This window comes from Dermochelys coriacea, chromosome 1, assembly GCF_009764565.3.
Source record: "Dermochelys coriacea isolate rDerCor1 chromosome 1, rDerCor1.pri.v4, whole genome shotgun sequence".
NCBI lineage: Eukaryota > Metazoa > Chordata > Testudines > Dermochelyidae > Dermochelys > Dermochelys coriacea.
In genome coordinates, this window is record NC_050068.2 from 78699956 (window position 1) to 78723555 (window position 23600).

Consider the following 23600-nt stretch of genomic DNA (forward strand, 5'->3'; position numbering starts at 1 on the left):
CCAACAGACACTGGTATCAGAGAAGAGTCGTTGAAAAGTCAGGAAGTTGAGCTCAGCGAGATCTCACGAGCCTTTTTAGTTTTCCCTAGATGATGGTGGGAGCACACGTCACCTGCTGGTCCAGGTCTGCACAGCACCAAGCACAATGGGACCAACGAGTACTGAAGCACTAATAACAATCTCTTGAATAACAAAATGTTTAGGATGAGAACCTTAATATCCATCAACTTCATGAAAATAAAACTCGTGGAGATTCAGACAGACATCATCTTCATTTCCAAATGTAAACAGATTAATATCTACTGTAATTACTAGAAAGTCTCAACAGAGGAGAAATTAGAGCAGATTTTTCTGTGCCTACTAAAAACTTTAAGTGGATTATTCCAAAACATGAAGCTTTTGAGCCATTCTGTAGTTGTTACAATCAAAATACCATCTAAGTAAACAAGCAGAGTTGTAATTGCAGTGTCAGACCCAGGATACTAGAGAGACAAAGTGGATGAGGTAATATCTTTTATTGGAGCAACTTCAGTTGGTGAGAGAGTTGAGCTTTCAAGCTACACAGAACCCTTCTTCAGGTCAGGGAAAGATACTCAGAGTCACAGCTAAATACAAGGTGGAGCATATAATTTAGCATAAGTAGTTAATGGGTATTCTAAGGGACCATTCAAGGTGAAGTGGCCACTTCACACTCTGCATACCTTTCCCAGACCTGAAAAAGAGTTCTGTGTAGTGCAAAAGCTTGTCTCTCTCACCAACCAAAGTTGTGCCAATAAAAGATATTATTCACCCACCATGTCTATCTAAGTAAATTAGCATCCTTATCCGAATGATCTCAGGAGTTGACTAGTCTCATTGCCATGGTGAACCACTTTGGGCAATGCATAGAATGAAAACTCTTGTTTCTGACAGGTATTACACTTCCAGGAAGAAGCTTAGTTTTGTTTCTGTAATTGGAATGCATGAGAATGATGAGGAAAGCTTTGCTTAAATCTGTTTTATACCAGCTGACAGTCATCATTAGATCTTTCAAAATGCCCTGCTTAAATGAGTGGCTGTACTCCAAATCTTGGTACTGCGACTGTATTCACCATTACAATGCATCTACTATATGCAGACAGGGAAGCAAAGACAGTTTCCTTTAAGCAGCCTTGAAGGGACACCAGTTCAAGTAGTATCACAGCTAAAGTCTAAGCATTAGTAGCCATCAGCTCCGAGGACAGAGGCAGATTTCAAAACATACTGAAATTAATAATTTTATAAAGCATGCAAATTAAGGACACAGAAGTACTGAGGACCACTAGTGCCTGTTCCCTTATAACCATGGAAAATTGATGCTGCAAAACATCCACCCCACTTTTAAAAGATGATACTCCAGAGAAAGATCAAAAAGCACCAAGTATCTAACTAAGATATCCTATTCTATTTGCAAATTTATTTGAGCATTATAGTCTCTAAGGTGCCACAAGTACTCCTTTTCTTTTTGCGAATACAGACTAACACGGCTGCTACTCTGAAACCTATTCTATTTAGTTTCTCATACTGCACTTATCAGTTTGGCATTCATCCAACCAATCATTGCATTCATCCAACAATGCATTAAGCTGCATAACTAGCATCTGTAATGGAAGACATCCTCCATTTAACAATTACTTCAATGTTGTGCATGGCAAGAAGAAACACCCAGGAATCTCATGCCATTCAACCCTTCCAACGTCAATGGAATTGCACGGGACTTAAGCCAACACAGAATTTGTCCCAAAGCATACTTTTCAAATAAAAATAAGCATTCCCACCTGAATACTTTCACTTAATTTTCTGTTTTCTTTTGAAAACTTAGTTTTTTTAAAAGTATCAGAAAGTATATCATTAAACCCCGTACAAATTATTTGTTAACAGAACCTTGTCTCACAGACAACGGGAATGTGAAGTGTTCACTTAATGTGCTTTTAAAGAAAATATATATCTCTGATGCTACCAGTAATGTTTATAAATGTATATTGTTGCAAAATTGTCAACAAACTTTTATGGCTTTCCTCTTCATATGAATACTCAGTCATCCATTCATTCCTAGATCCACTTCAATCCTGAAAAAAAAAAATCAATTCTGAATTAATTAGGAAATGGGCACTGAGCAGACGTAACTTCTTCAATGTTTTATTTTTCTTTCTCAACTTTTATTGCCGATTTTTTCAAAAACAGAGAGATCTACTCTGTGGTGAAACATTGGAAAAGCACTGTGTTTTTCAATATTTTAAATAAAGCAGGCTGAATATTTCAAATATTAAGCTGTGTCTTGTGCTTTTCAATTAATTGATGTTTTTTCAATTAATTGATGTTCAATTTCCGAGCAGTTACTTGAGTGTTCAAAATTTGAGCTTCTTTGCGTGGACAACAGGTCACATGATATATTTATATGGCATGATTGGATGGAGTAACTCTTTAGCAGATGTCCATTTCAAGGACTTACAATTCTGATTTCAAAATTTATTTGCTAGAAATATTCTGCAAGATCTAATTAATATTTGCTGTTTGAGGCAAACCTTTTTGCTAGTAAAATTCATTCACTAGAATATTCATAAAAAGGGAACACAACTAAGGGAATGTCTGCACTACCCGCTAGATTGATGGGCATCGATCGATCCAGCGGGGATCGATTTTTCGCATCTAGTCTAGATGCGATAAATCGACACCCGAGCGCTCTCCTGTCGACTCCTGTACTCCAGCTCCACGAGAGGCGCAGGCTGAACTGACATGGGAGTGGCAGCAGTTGACTCACCGCAGTGAAGACACTACGGTAAGTCGATCTAAGTACATCGACTTCAGCTACATTATTCACGTAGCTGAAGTGCGTAATTTAGATCAATCCCCCCCGCTGTGTAGACCAGGGCTAAGTAAGACCGTAGCAGATCTAATAATCTGAATGAATATTTTTAAAGGTTTGCAGGTTATATGTGGCAAAAATATTTTATAGTTCAGAATTAAGCCATGGGGGAAAAATTATATGACATTAAAAGAAACAGATAAACAAAATACTTTTATTTCCTTTGCTTCTTCAGATTAGATAGACTATAAAAATCCAGTAGATTTTGCAAAGTATATTCTAATTTCTGTAAAGCCTTTATAAAACCTAAAAAAAGCAGAGGCCAAAACTGTGGCCTTTAATTTTTTGACACTGTGTCTTAAACCTCTTGCCAGAATGCATGCATATAACTGGAATGGACTTTTACTTTCATATGTCCCCTTTAATAAAGTAAGCTGTGTGAATTCAAGACCGACTCTGTTGTCAGAGAGCTATTATAAATAATCTGTTATAACTTGATTTTTTTTCAAACTGATGCTGTCTCTCCAATAGTGACGGTGTATATAACCTATTCATTTTTAAGTCATGTACCCAGTATTTCATTACTACTATGCATACATTAACATAGTATCAGGTTTAAACATTCTGAACAGCCTTTTACCTTTAAAACAATATGAGAATCTGGAAAAGAAGCAAAGATAGTAAACATTAATGAAACCCACTAACATCCCAGTGATTAAGCACCAAATCTATATAACTTTTTATTAACTTTTAATTCAATTTTTTTTAGAAATAAAATAAATGTAAGTTCCAATTAACATTAATATGAGTCACAAATGGTTGCAAATTCCCTAGAAACAATGACCTCACTAAATTTAATTAAATTCTGTAGGCTTGGAATGTTCTAACTACTGTAGAGCATTTGTCCCATCTTTGATGCATCTTGGAGAGTGTCTTTTTTGTTTAATCTCGTTTGGCATTATTTGAATTGCTTCAGAATTTCCATTTCACGAGGCAAATTTTCTCTGGCTTACAACTGAGCCAGTGAGCACTGAGCGATGTCTACTTTTTTTTTTTTTTTTTTTAATTGCACACTGTAGAGAGATGTCTTTGACTTCCTAGCAGCCCCTTTTTGTGCCAACATCCAAATACTGGACACTTGAGCCAGGTTTTCTGTGTCCTAAATGTATACAAATGGCATGGTTATCTAAATTGACTGTGAAAGGACTCAGTCACAAAACCGTTAAATTAAATGTACAGTGTTTCAAAGCTCCATAGGGTATCCCTCAAAAGGAAAGCTTGTTTGACCTGTAATTGTTTCCAGTTCTTATATTTTCTCATCAGTTATTTCTCTACACAAACATCCTAGAGTGCAACTTAGCTTCATGTTACCAGTGAATGCTGGAAGTCCTATTAGCTCACTGTGGCTACGGTAATAATGAGAACAGGGATGTGTGTTTCAAAACTGTTTAAGTGTAGCTATCTAATCATAGCTGCATTTGTTTTACATTATTAAATCATGTACAATTCTCTCCCCCCGCCCACCTCCCGCCCCCAGTGAAAAGGTTCCTTCATTAACAATGATGAATGATTGGTGTTATTTATATATTCCCCTATACATGTTTACTCAATTTACTGAGCACTGAATTGTTAGACCTCTTTCACCTTTAGAACACCGTCTTTTTTCATCCTCTTTGTATGTGAGATTGAAAGCTCATGAAAATGTTCCTGGTTGGCCCAAATCCTCAACAGACAGTGTAAGCACATCACAAACCCCAGCAATCACATTTCCCACAACACTGCCCCATGATTGCACATCAACCCACACACTTTAAGGATGAGCAGGGAATTAATTCTCCAGGGCATGCATTCAGTCCTTGGCCTGTCCAATGAGATGGGTGCCAATTAGGATTAGTTGCAATGTGGATACCTGCCACCACTTCAATTCACACAGGCCACCATAGAGATATCAAAAGGTAAAAATTTTGATTACTTATGACTTGGGTTGGATTTGAACTGGAAATGAAAAGCTACACATCAAATTGCAATTTCAAACTCAGACGGTATATCTACACTGCACACTGAGCCTGGACTCTCACCCAGGTTTAAGCCCAAACCCCCCTTCCATCTACACACAAATCATCTTGACTGAGGTTAGCAACCACTCAGGACGTGGCCTGTGAAGGAGGGGAGGAAGAGAAAGAGTCAGAGACAAAGTCCTGTTGTACCTTGGGTTCAAGCACTGCCATATTGCAGTGTGGACACAGCTCAAGTCACAGACCTGAGTCAGAATGTCTGCATAGTGTAGTATGGATGCTTTAACATGGCTGAGACACCCAAGTCTAGCAATTGTAAACCCAGGTTTACAATGCAATGCAGATGCTCAAGCATGGGCTTGGAAACACTGAGTTTACAAGTCCAGGTCCCACAGACCCTGGCTTAGTGTGCAGTGTAGACATGCTCCTAGTAATCCTATCATAAAATGGTCTGATTTTCAGATGTGCTGAGAACATGCAACTCTCAATAAAAGTACCAACAAAAAAATCACTTCCTGGATTTTTGTGAAGATAATTTACTCTTCCAGATTTAAATAAGACTGCTATGAAATACTCGTTTTGTTTTAAGTAGTAAATGGAACATGATGTGAAAAGTCCAAATAGGAGTTCTTACATCCAGTATCATTTTGCAAAAATGGTTTTTAGTACCAGCAAAAAACCTAAAGCACAAAATAAGAGGATTGGAAATGAGAACACCACATTTGTTTGATCCAAAACTCTTAAATGACCAAGAGTTTTCTGTGTAATCACAGAGCAAAGTCTCTAACAGACATGAACCATCAGTCTCAGGCCAGATCTACACTACAAACTTTTTCTAATGCAAGTTACATAGGCACAAAGCTGCAGCAGTTAGCATATTACTTGTGCACGTGTGTCGGCACTGCACATACTCACTAGGAGTGCTTTTTTCAATGCAGGTAACACAGTATGCAACTCACCACAGTCTAGCGCACTGTTTTTTGGGAAGTTTTGGCAATGCATGGTGGGGCAGAAACAAGTAGCAAAGGGGGTGACTGGGACAGCAGGGTTGCGTTCCCATCATGCAAATTTCTCCAATGCCATCTCTATCACATAATTTTCGTACTTATTTTGAAAATTCCACTCACGAAGGACTTCTCATGGTCCACCATCTCCGAGAGAAGCATGGTCGCTATTGTCATGAGCATTGCAAGCACAGGCCACATGAACCTACTGTCTGAGTTTGAAATAGCTGCAGAGCCCCAAGAAGAGCCATGGGGAACATAATGATTTTCTGGAGGGCAGACTAATGGTGGCATTCATAGAGCAGCTGCAAATGGTGGAGCACTGCTTCTGGACCAAAGAAATAAATACTGACTGGTGGGATCTCATTGTAATGCAGGCTTGAGATGAGAAGGAGTGGCTGCAGAACTTTCAGATGTGCAAGGCCACATTCCTAAATCTGTGTGCTGAGGTCACCCAGCCCTACAGCGCAGAGACACCAGAATGAGAGCTGCACTGACAGCGGAATGGCGATCCCGTTCTGGAAACTTGCAATGCCAGATTGGTACCCGTGAGTGAAAAATTGATTGGGAGCTGGAAAATCCATTGGCGGGGCAACTGTCATGCAAGGGTGCAGGACCATTAATCATCTCCTGCTATGCAGGACTATGACTCTCAACAATGTGCAGGACATAATGGATGGATTTGCAGCAATGGAGTTCCTGAACTGTACTGGAGCAATAGATGGCACTCATCTCCCCATTCTGGCACTAGACCACTTGCCACAAAGTACATCAAACAGAAAGGGCTATTTTTCTATGGTTATGCAAGCACTCAGACCTCGCAAGAGACAGTGACCTACCAACAGAGACCTGCACCTGGGTGAGTCATGCCCTGATGGGCATGAGGGGATGCTGCAGAGGCAAACCCAGTCACAAATAGTTAATATACTGGAAACATTAAAGTGATATTTATACAGAATTTATTTTTCATAAATTCATTGAGCAATGCTCACTAGCACAATTAGAGGGTTATTCCTGTGTTAAATTCTTCTTTCCAGGATTTGGGCAAATAAGCCCAATCCTTATGTTATGCAGGTGACACTATATTTTTTTCATTTCAAATAACGCCACTGTCACAAAACTGACCCTCCTCTTGGCAGAGATCAACCCTGAAGCACAGCTGGCTGAAGCTGAACATGAACAAGACTAGTGGGCAGAAGAAAACATTGGGAAGAGTTGGACACCGCAGAGCAGTCTCTTTAGCTGAAGGCACACAACCACAACTGATCAATACAGACACTGGTTTAGGAGTGCTCATGCATTCCTTGTTGACACTAAACTCTCACATAGCAGCGGCCATGTTGAACACTTTCCATCATTTCTGGCAGGCAAAGAGGACAACCCATACTTGCAGAAGATGAACTAGCCCTCAGTAGTACATGCCTCTGTCACTCCCAAGCTGGGCTATAGCAATGCTATATGCTACTCACATGCTTAAGTGCTTTGCTGAATCAGAACTTGAATAACTATATTCTCTAGACAGCAAATCTCACCTTTGGAAATATCCAGGCTTATGAATCATTTTGTCAAATCATTTATTTTATTATAAAAAGGAAGCATTTTGTCTTATTGGTTTCCCTTAAGTTTGCACTTACACTATCTTCACAATCTTCAAAGGCCCTGAGTCCCAGCAATCCTCCCTGAGGAGGAGGGCTGAATATGACTTCTTCAAAGCCCATCAATGCTGCTCTGTGCATAAGATTGAGAACTGGGTTGTGTAAGACCAAGACAAGGTGCTAACTTCCTTTATGGAAGTGAAAACTCTGTAGGAAGGGACTTCCCAATTCAAAACTCCAGCAGCACCATTAGTACTAGATACCCCCAGTATCTTTACTGGATTTCTAATTCACAACTAAATTCAAAAGCTTTAGGGGTAATACAGACTAGTGATTCTTCAGAGTCTGCAACTGTGTAGTAGCCAGGGGCTACTAAAAGATTGTATGTGTTGTGTAACTTCAAAAAAGGACTTCCAGACTGTTCTAATTCAAAGCAGTCAAAACTAAGAATCAACACACTGTGCCATCAGGGCTTCTGTCAGAAAGGTATTTAAGATTATAATTCACATTGTGAACAACTGTTTTGTCTGCTGTGATTGCAATATTTTGCCAGATGGAACAAAGAAGATGTATTTATTAAATGTTAACATTCAAATGTATAATCTTATATGGGACTGAAAGGACATTTTTCATGTATACAGTACTAACCTGTTACAATGGGGTCAAGTGTTTAAGTTTGTTCTTACAAACAAAGCTGCTAGTTGCTTTTCATAGTATCTTCTCTTAAAATTCTTGGTTGGTGTTTATTTTCTTTGTGTCTAAGGGTGGGTTTATTATTTATTATTAATATGGCTTTTTTGTATATTGCTGCAGTGAGTTTGTGATAAAAATTATCTGAAGTTTAATCTAAATATTTCTGAAGATAAATTTAGTGCTTCATATTGTGATTTTCATTGTTATTTTGACTAAAAGTGAAAGAGAAGCAAGAGTCATAGAAAGTGGGATGCTAGTTGCTAGGCAACACGTGATCCTAGCTCTCAAATTCCTATAGCATGAAATATCTATAAAGGCTTCTACAGTGTATGACATCTAATAAAGAGAGAAATCAGAGACACACGCTTATTGGAATGCGTCATAAGTCAAGGTAAGAAACAGCAGCTGTGCCACCAATCCAGTTTGCAGGGTATACGGAAGTAAAAAGGCTACCCTGGACTTTAATTGGAGTGGGATGTGGATCCATGGGGAGATATCATCGAAAACAGTATTTACTTGTAACCCAAATGAGTTAACACTACCAGTAAGGGACCACAACACCACAAAGGTCTTGGCAGGGAGGGGAGCTCTATACTTTGCTCATCTGGTTGCAGAGTTTATTTTTTACCATTTTATTATGATGTAATTTTTAGACAAGAAAGGAATGCATTGAGTGACCTATTGGCTGGGAGTAGAGGCTTCATTAACAAAACATAGAATTTGCAAGAATTATATCAGTCCTTTCAAAGCTTTATTCAAATTAGTAGTTCTTGTTTCAAAGCTTTATTCAAATTAGTAGTTCTTGTTCTAATAAGTATACGCAGTATCACTTGAATAAAGGTTTGCAAGGTTGATCCCTTTTTCTTTATGAACTCTTAATATTTGAAACTAATGAATTATTTAAAAAGACACCTTATTGCTCATCTCTGCTTTCTTGCTTTCAGGTAGGAAGAAATTTGAAACAGGGAGTCTGCAAACTCTTAATTCTCAATGAAGACAGGGAAAAGTTGTCTTCTGATGTCTTAATTTTAAATGCACCAGTACTATTTTGATATTTTAAGACCTGGTTTGTCAAAAGCAGATGTAGTGTAGAACATAATAGGGAATGCACTAACCTTTTGAAATTGTGTCCATATGTACTTTAAAGAGTCCTTAATCTGGAAGTGTTGGCTCTTTCAGCCATTATAGCTTATTTGTCAGTAAGAATTAGGAAACCAAAGTGCAGATATGAATGCACAAAAAACCTTCTGGTACACCAAATTAAAAAAAAATAGTCAAAATGCATATGCAATACCTACATTTTAAAAGCTAAATAGTTTTTTTTCCATTTGTGAAATTTTAAATACAAAGTAAATTCTCACCTCTTATGTGTCACCATCCTGAAAAGATTCATTTTAATAAGAAGTGGTGTTTAAATTACAAGAGGGCAATTAATTGAACGGAGCAAAGAAAAACAGAATCATTCTGCCCTCTGCCAAACTCATACAAAATGCTGCCTGTTAATTTTGACATTTCCAGACATTTAACAGAACTGATTTTACTCTTGGGGGATTCTGCACCAAAAATATTAAAATTCTGCAAAATTCTGATATTTTATTTGTCAAAATAATGCAATATAATCACACCAGTTTCAATTGTTTTGGTAATTTATTTAAACTACAATCAAGAAAAAAAGTGACAATAACTATTCAGCATTTCCTAAACACATTAAAGTTAAGTTACAAACACTTGGTAACTTATACCCTGCATTCCAGTTATACATCCAGTTATGGATTTTCATTTAAATTACGTCACAGAACACCAAACAGGAAAAAAAAGTAGAATGTCATTTTAAATTGCTCAGATTTTCACACATGAAAGTCATACAGTTTTGCTAATCATTGTCCTGGACTGGACTGGGTACTTTGGGAAGTGCTTGCTTCTGATTGTCCTGACATATTATTGACTGCCTGGTAAATGTTTTATTTGCCCTCAAAATCTTTTTTTAAATCATAGAATCATAGAATCATAGAATATCAGGGTTGGAAGGGACCCCAGAAGGTCATCTAGTCCAACCCCCTGCTCAAAGCAGGACCAAGTCCCAGTTAAATCATCCTAGCCAGGGCTTTGTCAAGCCTGACCTTAAAAACCTCTAAGGAAGGAGATTCTACCACCTCCCTAGGTAACGCATTCCAGTGTTTCACCACCCTCTTAGTGAAAAAGTTTTTCCTAATATCCAATCTAAACCTCCCCCATTGCAACTTGAGACCATTACTCCTCGTTCTGTCATCTGCTACCATTGAGAACAGTCTAGAGCCATCCTCTTTGAAACCCCCTTTCAGGTAGTTGAAAGCAGCTATCAAATCCCCCCTCATTCTTCTCTTCTGCAGACTAAACAATCCCAGCTCCCTCAGCCTCTCCTCATAAGTCATGTGCTCTAGACCCCTAATCATTTTTGTTGCCCTTCGCTGTACTCTTTCCAATTTATCCACATCCTTCTTGTAGTGTGGGGCCCAAAACTGGACACAGTACTCCAGATGAGGCCTCACCAGTGTCGAATAGAGGGGAACGATCACGTCCCTCGATCTGCTCGCTATGCCCCTACTTATACATCCCAAAATGCCATTGGCCTTCTTGGCAACAAGGGCACACTGCTGACTCATATCCAGCTTCTCGTCCACTGTCACCCCTAGGTCCTTTTCCGCAGAACTGCTGCCGAGCCATTCGGTCCCTAGTCTGTAGCGGTGCATTGGATTCTTCCATTCTAAGTGCAGGACCCTGCACTTATCCTTATTGAACCTCATTAGATTTCTTTTGGCCCAATCCTCCAATTTGTCTAGGTCCTTCTGTATCCTATCCCTCCCCTCCAGCGTATCTACCACTCCTCCCAGTTTAGTATCATCCGCAAATTTGCTGAGAGTGCAATCCACACCATCCTCCAGATCATTTATGAAGATATTGAACAAAACGGGCCCCAGGACCGACCCCTGGGGCACTCCACTTGACACCGGCTGCCAACTAGACATGGAGCCATTGATCACTACCCGTTGAGCCCGACAATCTAGCCAGCTTTCTACCCACCTTATAGTGCATTCATCCAGCCCATACTTCCTTAACTTGCTGACAAGAATGCTGTGGGAGACCGTGTCAAAAGCTTTGCTAAAGTCAAGAAACAATACATCCACTGCTTTCCCTTCATCCACAGAACCAGTAATCTCATCATAAAAGGCGATTAGATTAGTCAGGCATGACCTTCCCTTGGTGAATCCATGCTGACTGTTCCTGATCACTTTCCTCTCCTCTAAGTGCTTCAGGATTGATTCTTTGAGGACCTGCTCCATGATTTTTCCAGGGACTGAGGTGAGGCTGACCGGCCTGTAGTTCCCAGGATCCTCCTTCTTCCCTTTTTTAAAGATGGGCACTACATTAGCCTTTTTCCAGTCATCCGGGACTTCCCCCGTTCGCCACGAGTTTTCAAAGATAATGGCCAAGGGCTCTGCAATCACAGCCGCCAATTCCCTCAGCACTCTCGGATGCAATTCGTCCGGCCCCATGGACTTGTGCACGTCCAGCTTTTCTAAATAGTCCCTAACCACCTCTATCTCTACAGAGGGCTGGCCATCTCTTCCCCATTTTGTGATGCCCAGCACAGCAGTCTGGGAGCTGACCTTGTTAGTGAAAACAGAGGCAAAAAAAGCATTGAGTACATTAGCTTTTTCCACATCCTCTGTCACTAGCTTGCCTCCCTCATTCAGTAAGGGGCCCACACTTTCCTTGGCTTTCTTCTTGTTGCCAACATACCTGAAGAAACCCTTCTTGTTACTCTTGACATCTCTTGCTAGCTGCAGCTCCAGGTGCGATTTGGCCCTCCTGATATCTTTCCTACATGCCCGAGCAATATTTTTATACTCTTCCCTGGTCATATGTCCAACCTTCCACTTCTTGTAAGCTTCTTTTTTATGTTTAAGATCCGCTAGGATTTCACCATTAAGCCAAGCTGGTCGCCTGCCATATTTACTATTCTTTCGACTCATCGGGATGGTTTGTCCCTGTAACCTCAACAGGGATTCCTTGAAATACAGCCAGCTCTCCTGGACTCCCTTCCCTTTCATGTTAGTCCCCCAGGGGATCCTGGCCATCTGTTCCCTGAGGGAGTCAAAGTCTGCTTTCCTGAAGTCCAGGGTCCGTATCCTGCTGCTTACCTTTCTTCCCTGCGTCAGGATCCTGAACTCAACCAACTCATGGTCACTGCCTCCCAGATTCCCATCCACTTTTGCTTCCCCCACTAATTCTACCCGGTTTGTGAGCAGCAGGTCAAGAAAAGCGCTCCCCCTAGTTGGCTCCCCTAGCACTTGCACCAGGAAATTGTCCCCTACGCTTTCCAAAAACTTCCTGGATTGTCTATGCACCGCTGTATTGCTCTCCCAGCAGATATCAGGAAAATTAAAGTCACCCATGAGAATCAGGGCATGCGATCTAGTAGCTTCCGTGAGTTGCCGGAAGAAAGCCTCATCCACCTCATCCCCCTGGTCCGGTGGTCTATAGCAGACTCCCACCATGACATCACTCTTGTTGCACACACTTCTAAACTTAATCCAGAGACACTCAGGTTTTTCCACAGTTTCGTACCGGAGCTCTGAGCAGTCATACTGCTCCCTTACATACAGTGCTACTCCCCCACCTTTTCTGCCCTGCCTGTCCTTCCTGAACAGTTTATAACCATCCATGACTGTACTCCAGTCATGTGAGTTATCCCACCAAGTCTCTGTTATTCCAATCACGTCATAATTCCTTGACATCACCAGGACCTCCAGTTCTCCCTGCTTGTTTCCAAGGCTTTGTGCATTTGTATATAAGCACAAGTAAAATAATGGGTAAGTAAAATAAATCCTGAGCTGTAATCTTACCCCACTGTGTCACTTTGGCACAGAAAAAGAGTGTGAAAGCACATAGATCTTCCTGGTTGATTCCCTTAGGCTTTACATCACTCTGGCAATGTAGGGGCCTTAAAACTTTTACAGGTTTTCTGCTCCTGGGGGAATTGACTGAGAATGGGAATAGTTAACTAATAATAGTAACATTAACAATGTTACTATGATGCAGGTTGCTACATTTCTGCACCAGGGAAAGGGCCTTCCTCAGGCATAATAAAAAGACCTACCCCTCCATGCCCCCAGCGAGTCACAACTGTTGGCAGGCACACACCCTGCCCAGACCCACCCTGGATGGTGATCAACGTCTCCCTCACAGGTACACATGCCCAGTCCCTCCCACAGTGATTTGAATTTCTGAGGCTGCTCCAGGCATACTGGAACATACGCACTGCCTGGGCTGCCAGGGAAGAGGCACATGTCCCCCTGTAGATTTCTTTTGCACTTTTTTGCATGGGGGGGGGCACAAATATGTGGGCCATATGAATCTGCGCCTCTGCGGGGGTGCAGAATTCTGTCAGGAGTATGATTGCAACCATCAGAGTCTTTTAATTTCCTAGGTTTGGGCTTTAATAAAATGATTTTAAAAATGTAAAACTACGTTCAAGACACAAGAGAATGCTGGGCTGCACAATATACACGCTCAGAACAAGAAGAATTCTTGTGGAATTCTGCCTTATTCCATACACCTTTATATAGTTCATATTCCATATACTGCATTGAATTAAAACAAAATTCCATGAGATTCCTTATACCTCTACATCATATGAAAGTCCAGGCTGTTAAGAAATCATATATTAAATGAGAACTTCCGTACAACATATGGATGCATATTGCCCATTTATTTTACTAATAACTGACCAACATTCCATTTTCATACAACAAAAAACAGGACCTGTGCACAGAGTTTTTAAGCCCACTCTACTGTCAAATCAACAGAGATTTTCAACAGATTTCTGGAACATGTATCCATGAATTATGAACTGGTCTGACCAAACTTTTACCACCTCCTACCAAACTGCTTCTTCAAAAAAAAAAAAACCCCCACAACTTTTTCTTTTTTAATAATGGCCAAAATTATCTATTTTAAGACCTTTCAGACTCCAAAATGGTAGAACCATTTTTGCTGAGACTTTGAACAACATCAACATATTACTCCCAGAATGAGAGCAAAGGTGCGAGATTTCAGCTTTCAGCATCTGAAAATAAACCTTTAGAATGAAAGCACTCATTCTACCTTAATTTTTTGTTGGAGCTATGCTTTTTGTGGTTCAACATCATCCTTTAAATTCCACATAAAATATGCTTAGTTAATTAGTGTAAAAATGGAAAAGAGTAAAAATGGAAAATGAAAGTCAAAATGTGAAATCCAATTTGCAGAAAAGAAAGCACTCACATGTGAAATTCATGACACCATCAGCCCATTTCCCTATAGCCAGAAAGAGAGGGAAATCACAGGATTAACCAATCCTAGTTTTTTACAGAGAAAAAGCTCCACTATAGGTAAAACATGCCATTTAAAGATACTCAGTTTGTTATCTATTCATCAGTCCTCAACCTTTTATGTATGGCCAGCTTCAAAAAGGGGACTGAGATGTTCACGCACAGCCACTTTTTTCATAAGTATATTCTCACTGTGACTTTTTCCAGCAATTTTTCCCATCTCTGCACCAGAGCGAGAGGAAGGAGCATCAGACCCTTGTCTCCATAATTATAGAACTAACAATACTTCTGACATGTAATCTTGAACGTAATAACATGTGTTTATTGCAGTTATGCAAAAGTAGCTTGAGGCATGCAAGTTTCATGTTCCAATTTCTCCGCCCCCTCTCCCATCTAATCCTGTATCGAGTGCTTTCATTCACCCACCACATGTAGATTTAGCATCTTTAGGGTGCATTCCAGACTAGGTCCAGCGCTGGATGAAAAACCTATTTGATCCTTCTTGCAGTAGAAATGCAGTATTATCTGTCTTCTTAATCTTGCTTGAAGTTACAAAATAACTTTGATTTATCTTCCTGCCCATTTTCAAAATGAAGACATTTTTTCCTATTAAGAAGTTGCTAAATTTCAGAAGCAACTGGAGGAACAAACACAGTATTTGCCCTCATACACATTTATAAAATGAAATACAACGTAGTGCATTCAAGAAGACGAGGTAACTAGTTTTCTTATGACGGTTAACACTAATTCTACATAATATGTATGCATGATAGTTCCTGTGCTAATTGCTACTTTGACATACCAGAAATTCAAGGAGCTAGGATTGACCTTTAGAGCCCTAAATGTACAGGGACTTAACGAAGTGAAATCATATCTCTCTGCAAGTGATACTTTGGCAGATGAGATCAACTGATCAAAAGATGAGGTGCTCAAATTGACAGCCCTCTGGATTTATAAATTTGAGGCTGCTGGAAAGATCACATTAGTTGAGGATGCATCTTCATCCAATCTGTTGACTTTCAGGGGGCCTGCTGCAAGGCATATCTACTTTCCCAGGAGGAGACAGTGGGATAGAAAGAATTAAAGGGGATAAATGGTACTAGTTTGTTTAAAATTTAATTCAAATCATGATCATTTAGGGGCAATTTTAAATTATTTTCATCCTTTTTTGTACAAGACCAGGAGCACTGGATAGGTGTATTTAAAAGAAATGCAAAGCAAATAAATGGCCTGCCACGTTCTGACTATACACAAACAATTCAGTGGAAATAGCACAAAACAATCTCTGTATGGAATCAGACTGCTTTCCTGTGTTCCACACAAAAATATGCTGTACAATGCATCCTCTTTTACAATGAAAAAAATAACTGGTAAAAAAAAATTCATTTATAAGAATGTCCATCTCACTGAAATGCGAAACTGACTTGAAAGATGGCCCATACAAGGAGCAGACTTGATGAATGAATTCATTTTCCATGCAGTAAGCCAGTTACCTCCAATTTCCACTGCTTGACAGAGCCTCCTTACATGAAGGTCTGTTAAAGGAATAAATGTCTTTCAAAAATGCCTTTTTTGGTAATGAACAAATGTGCTTAAGATGCTACTTGTGAGAAAGGATGAGACTCATATTGCAAATATTATACTAATTTGTCCCCAAACTTAGTAGAGAGTCATTCTCAGAAATGCCCCGAGGAAGAATAAAGAAACATCAGCACAGCAGAAAAATCTGAACAGGGAGAAAATCTTTAACAGTGTATTTATATCCAGTAGTTTATGTAAACTCTGGCATGTCTTTTCCTTTTATGCTTTGCAAGATATTGTAAAAAAGTTAAAGATCAACACTGAAGATCAAAATAGCGTTCATAAAATGTTATGCCACTGCCCCTTTACAGTAGTTCAGGACCCAGTTTGCCTAATTACAGAAAAGAAAACTATTCAGGTGGTAAACAAAACACAAGCTACATTAATTAAATATAGTTAGGGAAAAAAGTGGATCATTCCTACAAATGCGGAAGGTGAATATACAACCTAGAGCTCATTAAAGAGTTAAATGTAACCAAAAGAGGCTTGTGAAATCTTTCATTAAGTTGCAGTCACAACCCAAAAAGCAACGGCAAACATCCAATTTTAGAAAGAGATGGACTCAGTATGGGCCTTACCTACAGTGCAAAATGGCAGAAGTTTAGTTATTGTGGTGGTTTGATGACCCAGTAATACAGAATGTTGAAAGCATTTCACTCCAAATTTCCAATCATTATCCCATCAAATCCTATATCAAATTCAAAATTCTATGGGTAAGTCCTTAGGTATGCTGGAGCAGTGCTCAGTGCAGCCTGGCAGAGGCATGGGGGAGGAAGATGGGCTACGAGGTCTGTGACCAGAACATACTGAGTTCCCATGATTCCCAGACAGCCTAACAGCCCTGGGGGAAAATCCTCAGATGGCTGCTTAAGGCAGCTGTCAGTTCTCTTGAATTACTGGAAGAAAGCAAAAGGATCCAAACACAGACAAAGTCCTGGCTCCCACATTGGATTTCTAAGGCCCTGCCAGGGTGGGGCCAAGCTTCCAAGGTGTGCCTCTCTCTGAAAGGATCTACCAAAATGACCGTGGACAAAATCAGGAAAAAAATCAACTGTCAACAACAATGGAGCAGGACAGAAGCCTTCTCTGCAGCTGACCCACGGCTATGGCATTCTCTCCTGTAAGAGACTGGAACTACGGTAAATCTTAGTGCCTTCGGGACCATATGTATTTAAATACTAAGAGGGTCCTGTTGTCCTGATTTAAGGCCAAAATCTACTCTCTGTTACTTCAGTGCAATTCCAATGAAGTCAGTAACAGAGGTCGGGGGTGGAGGAGGAAAAAGTGGAGACATGGGCCTCATTCCAGTTTAAGGTAAACAATAAAGGGATCCCACTTACATCTATGCCAGAAGAGCACGGTAGCCCCAACTCACCAACCTGCATGCACATCTAAAGTCAGAACATGACAATATATTTTTGTGGTATTTTAATGAAACATAGAAGCACCTTGAAAGAAGAAAATAAAAACTGAATCTACAATGATCCTTGTAATATTAGTTATCCTTTAGCATTCAATTCCTGGTCTCCTTAAACCCAATAAAAGTTTCACCAGTGAGCTCAAGAGAATTAGGTTCAAATCCTCTGTCTGCATTTAGAAATAACATTCATACTAGTAATATTAGAAATAGTGCTTTTTACAGGAGGAGCACATGGGAAGTAAGTACATAAAAGGAGAATTTTAAAGTTTAATTAGTTTGATGGGTTTTATAAATATCTATAGGCTCCAGTCTGGGGTCACTACATGACAGCAATGTTGTTATTAATCAGCTAAACTAGCATATTCAATAGGAATGATATAACAGACACTGATAAGTGTCTATTTTAATAGGAGTGTATACACTCTAAAATTGATCAATTGATCACTAGTGTTGTCATTCATCATTTTTATGACATTTTACATAAAGTGTACTTACTTGAAAGTAGTACAGATTAGCTGTATTACTCTTAATGATCATGCACATTACAGACAAAAGAGCTCTGAAAAGGGAGAAAATAGATGTCTCTGCATGCAGGTTTCCAAGCAAGCGCCTCATCAGGAAGGCTCCACTTCTTTTTGTTTTAATTGTGGGGAGGGTTTTCTTTTGGGTGTGGTTATAGCTAATAGCACACAATAATATGTATAAGTAGCTGAAATTCCTACTTCCAGTGTGCATTACTTTGCATTGTCTGCACTTGAATTTCATCTACAATCATGCTGATTAGCTATCTAGAGCTAGATTGTGCCATTTAGGCATAGCTGAAAATAAGGGTTGACACGGCACCATCCCATCCCATGGGAGCATTAGAAGCTACTCTGTTGGCCAGTGCACAGGTACCTTCTGTCCCCAAGGAAGTAGGAAAGAGGAAGTCCCTACAATCTTCACCAGCAATTCTGCCTGGTCCATATGTAGGCCACACAGGAAAAGAAGGAATGGGATGGGAATTTTTATGTCTGCACATCCACATAAGGGCAAGCAAGAATCTGGCCACTAGTTTGGTTAGGTCCTGGACTTCCTGCCAATTCTTACTATTCTTTACTAATCAGAATTCTTTTGTGTCATCAGCATAGAAGTCCACCAAATTTCTCTACCATGCCTACCCCAAAGCCACACAGCATCCCAGACCCGCTCAGGCTCTCAACTGTAATGTCACAGGAGTCTCTTGTGTGATAAGCCAAATGTGTAAGCAAAAGCTATCTCACCAGAATATACCCTCCTCCAAATGAAACAAATAGATGCCACTAGAAAGAACTGATAGTTGGTGAAGACGTGATCTAATTTAAATGCATTTCCATGTAATTTTATGAGCAGCTCTACAGCAACAACTGGAGCTGAAGGATATTAAAAATGTTCGGTGGGGACGACCCAAAAACCCAGAGCTACAAGTGTGATTTTAAGAAATAAGGGTGAGTTCTGAAAGTCAATGTTGTTTTTTAAAGTCCAAAAAAAAAATTAGTAAGACATTTTTATTAAGCAGATAAGTCTTAAATTTTCCAATAAAGACAAAAACCACAAGGTGAAGATCTGGAAAAATGATAATTTGGGGTTTTATATATTGAAATAGTTCCATTTCTCTATTGTAAGTTACCTTAATGTAGTTCCTTGGTGACTCTCTGAAAATTTTAAATTACTATTTTTTTTTTAGTGCTTTTCATCTGATGATACCGAAGGGCTTTAGGTACATTAAGCATCACATACCTTTTGGGATATACTGTATGTAAGTATTACATTCATATTACAGAAACTGGAGCACAGAGAAGTGAAGGACAAGTTGTCAAACTTGGGTGACTGACATTAGATATCTTATTCCATATTCAGGTGCATCAATAAAAGTGTCCCAATTTCATACATGCTGAGTGCTTGCTGTTCCCACTGGCCTCAGTGGGAGGAGGACTGGACACAACATACACAGTCGGCAAGTACAATTTTATTGTGTGAATAAACATTTAAAAGCAGCCCTTTTAACTGGTGCCCATCACAGTACTCAAAACTGCAGATGAATTATTCACATTTGCAGCCTTCTGGACAGCAGCTCTGCTCAAATACAGCAGACTAGTGTGCAATCCTCAGCTTTCATTTGCTCATGCTGTTGCCACAAGTTAATATGGACAGAAACTGGAAAGAGGACTAGAAGACAGAGAAACTCCCTAGGCAAGGAGGCCTGGGAGAGACCCTGCTCAGACAAAAAGAAAAGGAGTACTTGTGGCACCTTAGAGACTAACAAATTTATTAGAGCATAAGCTTTCGTGAGCTACAGCTCACTTCATTGGATGCATTTGGTGGAAAAAGCAGAGGGGAAATTGTGTGTGTATATATCAATCTCCCCTCTGTTTTTTCCACCAAATGCATCCGATGAAGTGAGCTGTAGCTCACGAAAGCTTATGCTCTAATAAATTTGTTAGTCTCTAAGGTGCCACAAGTACTCCTTTTCTTTTTGCGAATACAGACTAACACAGCTGCTACTCTGAAACCTGCTCAGACAGACAACCCAAGACGGAGATGGGACCTAGTGGGGAAGCAGCCAAGAGGAGGTGGCAGCAAATATTAAAAGAAAGCAGTACAGGGCTGCTGTTTATAGGATCCCTGGGTTGGGATCTGAAGTAGTGGGTGGGTCCCGGTCCTCTCACTGGCCACTGGGGAAGTGGCCTGAGCCCTGACAAGAGGATAAGGCTAGTTGAGAAGCCCAAGTGAAGGGCAGGACTTAAAAGGGACACCAGAGAGCTGCTGAGAACAAAGCCTCCAGGGAGAAAGTCCTGGGCTCTAAAACAGGGCACAGACAGAATTAAAGCTTACCCAGAAGGGGCCGAAACTGAGCTCAGAAACAGGGCAGCAGATACCAACAGGGCACAGCGATAGGCCCTGTTGGACTTTTGTTACCCTAGAAGGGTAACTTCTTTCATGCAGTTTGACAGTGTGTGACTTAGCCAGAGGGCTGAGCCACTGCAGACCCGCCTGATGACGACAAGACCCAACAGGAGCAGAGAAAGGGAAGAGTGCAGGATCGCACACACCCAACAGGAAGCACTCACAAGAGGTCAGTGTGCCCTGTCACAGGCATAATAAATCCCAAACACTTTCACTAGTGGATTCGAGTCCAGCTCTAGAATGCTGCATAAGAGGATTTCAATGAAAATCAATGAACAGTACAGTACATTTGTGAGAGGAGGACCAGCTTCTTGGAAGGGAATGGGGTCAAGGCATTTGTAAGCAGAGGTGAAGGGAGGGAGGAAAGCCCTTGCCATTGAAGGCCTAAATACAATATATCTTTCCAAATGAAACAGTTTGGGGCAGAAGAAAGGATCTTGGTGAGGCAGCAGACTAGAAGCGAATGACAAAGTTGCCCCCCCCACACTTAAAAAAATACAGAGCCCCATACAGCTACATTACACAGTATGAGATGGTCCTGGTTGGACTTCCTCCCTTCCTCAGCCTTACCCATTTGTAACCCCCTGTCTGGAGTTGGTTGTTCCTGACACATTACTCTACGCCTCTAGGGGACTTGTCCCTGGATTACAACAGCAATGGCTACAAAGGCTCAAGACTCCATTTCCCAGACACCATGAGTCCAGGGCAGAGACAGAACAAGCTGGAAGCTACTACCAGAATGAACCAGAAGCCAGGTCAGAAGGAAGAAGCTGCTCCAAGCTGTTGGCAACAGAGAGAAGCTTAAACCACATCTCAGAACTGGGCTTACACACTTTTGTGCCATTGTTTTACACTGCAGTACTTTTTGGAGATGCCTTGAGATGAATCTCTTCAGGGCAGGAATACTTTTATTTGTTTATACTTCTACTCACACTGATGGAAATAATGTACTAATAAAGAACTAGAATTAACAAAGATACAGCAGGTAAATTGTTTAAACAAAGTTCTAATGCTGATTATTAGCAAAAAGTGAAATTCATCCTCTCTTTAAAATTGAATTGGTAGGAAAGCAAAAGTTCAGTATAATCACAGTCAGATTAATGCTTTACCCATTGTTCTAATATATAAGAGTTGCAAGAATCTGGGAGTTTTGGATCGAGACATACCAATAGTGAGATGCATTTCAGTCATCCTCATAAACATTCCTAAGTGAAAGTCATTGTTTGGGTGATTTGGGACAAAAACTGAACCCACCACTCTGCAGAGTGCAGAGTGGGACTGTAAAAGTTGTCTGGAGCTCTTAACCTCTCCAAAGTGGGAAAGAAGAGATCAATGAGGTGAAAACCATCACGCCTCCAATGTGCAGACTCTGCCCCCTCTTGACTGTGTCTCGGTGGCCATGCTCCCGTTGTTTTCCCCGAAGCACCAGAAGGTGTTGTGCCCACTCCCACGCTCCCATTAGGCAGTGCTCCTTCACACTGCCCTCATCAAATTAATGAAATGATATTATTCTATTTAAACTAGCTGAGTTTTAAAGTGGAACAGGAGAGAGCTTACTTGTATTCCTACATCAACACAAGTAGACTCATATTTTCAGAAGGAATCCAGCTAACAGTTTAAGACTCAGGGAGCAAATGCCATCTAAGAACCAGTAGTCTTTAATTATATTTTAACAGTTGCCCACTTAATGATATGGTAAATACCCTGTAATTACTAAATAAGTGTAAAAATATATCTGATCTCCTATGAACCATAGTTTCATAGTAATTACATTACAGTACTAACTGGAATTACTTAGTAAATTACAGCAATACATGATCAGCTAATAAGTATATAATAGTTACCAATTAAACTAGATGGAGTTAGTACATAATTGAATGATTCATACTTACGTCCCAGTCCAGCAATGTACATATGCAATACTGCCAACCCCAAGTGACCTAAAAAATTATGAAATTGGCTTACATAAACATGAAATTTTAAAAAAAAATACATTTGGGATTATTGTTATTTGCCTTCTGTTTTTTTAGCCTCTAAGGTTCACATGTTCAAGCTTTACTCTGCAACGAGGGCTAGAAACTTTTTTTTCCCAAGTTCTTTTAAAAAAATGTCTGATTCATATAAAGCCCAGCACCTGCAGTCACGTTAAAAAAAGATCAAATATTGCAATAAAAATGCAAGAGTTGACAATGCTGCATGTGCTTAAAACTTTACACACAGTGAGTACTCCTTTCAGAGTCAATAGGATTACTCACAGTGCATAAAGTTACACAGCAGGAGCCTTATTTGTTTACCGAAAAAAATTAACATTGAAAATAATACTGGGTTGGAAGTCACATAGCCTGGGTTGTTAAACTAGACTGTAAAATACACGGACCTGTATGAAACAATCCGGGATAACTGATTGTTTAAAATGTCTTTTTATCCTGTAACTTCTGTAATTCAGTCATATAGACCCTTCTTGAATAACAGAGGACTCAGATTTTTATATTATATATAATTCTGTTGTGCCCTACACCATAGTATCTAACTTGCACACAGTATTCAGAATGGCCACATTACCATATTTCTTCCGTACTACTAGTAGTAGCTGGACTACTGACACTGGTTAAAATTATATTTCATGAGAGCAGAATACAGCCTTTACTTCTGTGGTAGAATGTTCCATCTGAATTCTGCACATGGCACCCTGCATTTTCAAATGTTTGAACTAAGAGGGAGAATTATAACCAACTCATCACGAGCCAAATTTTGCTCTCAATTAAACTTAAGTAAATCAAGAATAACTTTCACCTGTGTAACAGAGACAAAAACTTCCCCTAAAGCTGTAGGGATGCCCTAGTGTTCCAAATTCCTGATGCTTTAATTTAATCTACACATTATTTGCCATAAAACACTGAAAGCACTTTTTGCTTTCAGAAAATCCACTGTACATAATAGCAATCATAGACCAGGCCTTATTTGATGGTAACACTATTTTTTCTTCTTTGACATTATTTTCATACATAAAACATGCACACACACAAAAAAAGTGTATCGTAGCGAAAGTAAGCTAGGGTAGGTGGGAGACACATTTGCAGAGAGATCTGGTGTGGAATGGTTTGTAAAATTTTGAGGACGTAGCTAGACTGCATGAGTCATGTTGCAAAGGACAAGGGTGAGTTTCTTTAGTGCAAGGAGATCTATGGTA

At 39.9% G+C, this 23600-nt stretch overlaps 1 protein-coding gene across 10 annotated transcripts in view; it reads right to left on the reverse strand.

Annotated features, from left to right (window-relative positions):
* The window catches only part of KLF12 (Kruppel like factor 12), a 361876-nt gene that overhangs the window by 255709 nt on the left and 82567 nt on the right, over nt 1–23600 (reverse strand). For 6 of the 10 annotated variants that reach the window (XM_043504595.1, XM_038371243.2, XM_043504594.1 and 3 more), the window contains exon 2: nt 2024–2087. In XM_043504595.1, the coding sequence (XP_043360530.1) occupies nt 2024–2044 (21 nt within the window). In that variant the 5' untranslated portion in view covers nt 2045–2087. Of the gene's footprint in view, nt 1–2023; nt 2088–22302; nt 22351–23600 lie in introns of all 10 variants that reach the window. The other 4 variants (XM_043504589.1, XM_043504591.1, XM_038371189.2 and 1 more) reach the window with 1 other exon arrangement.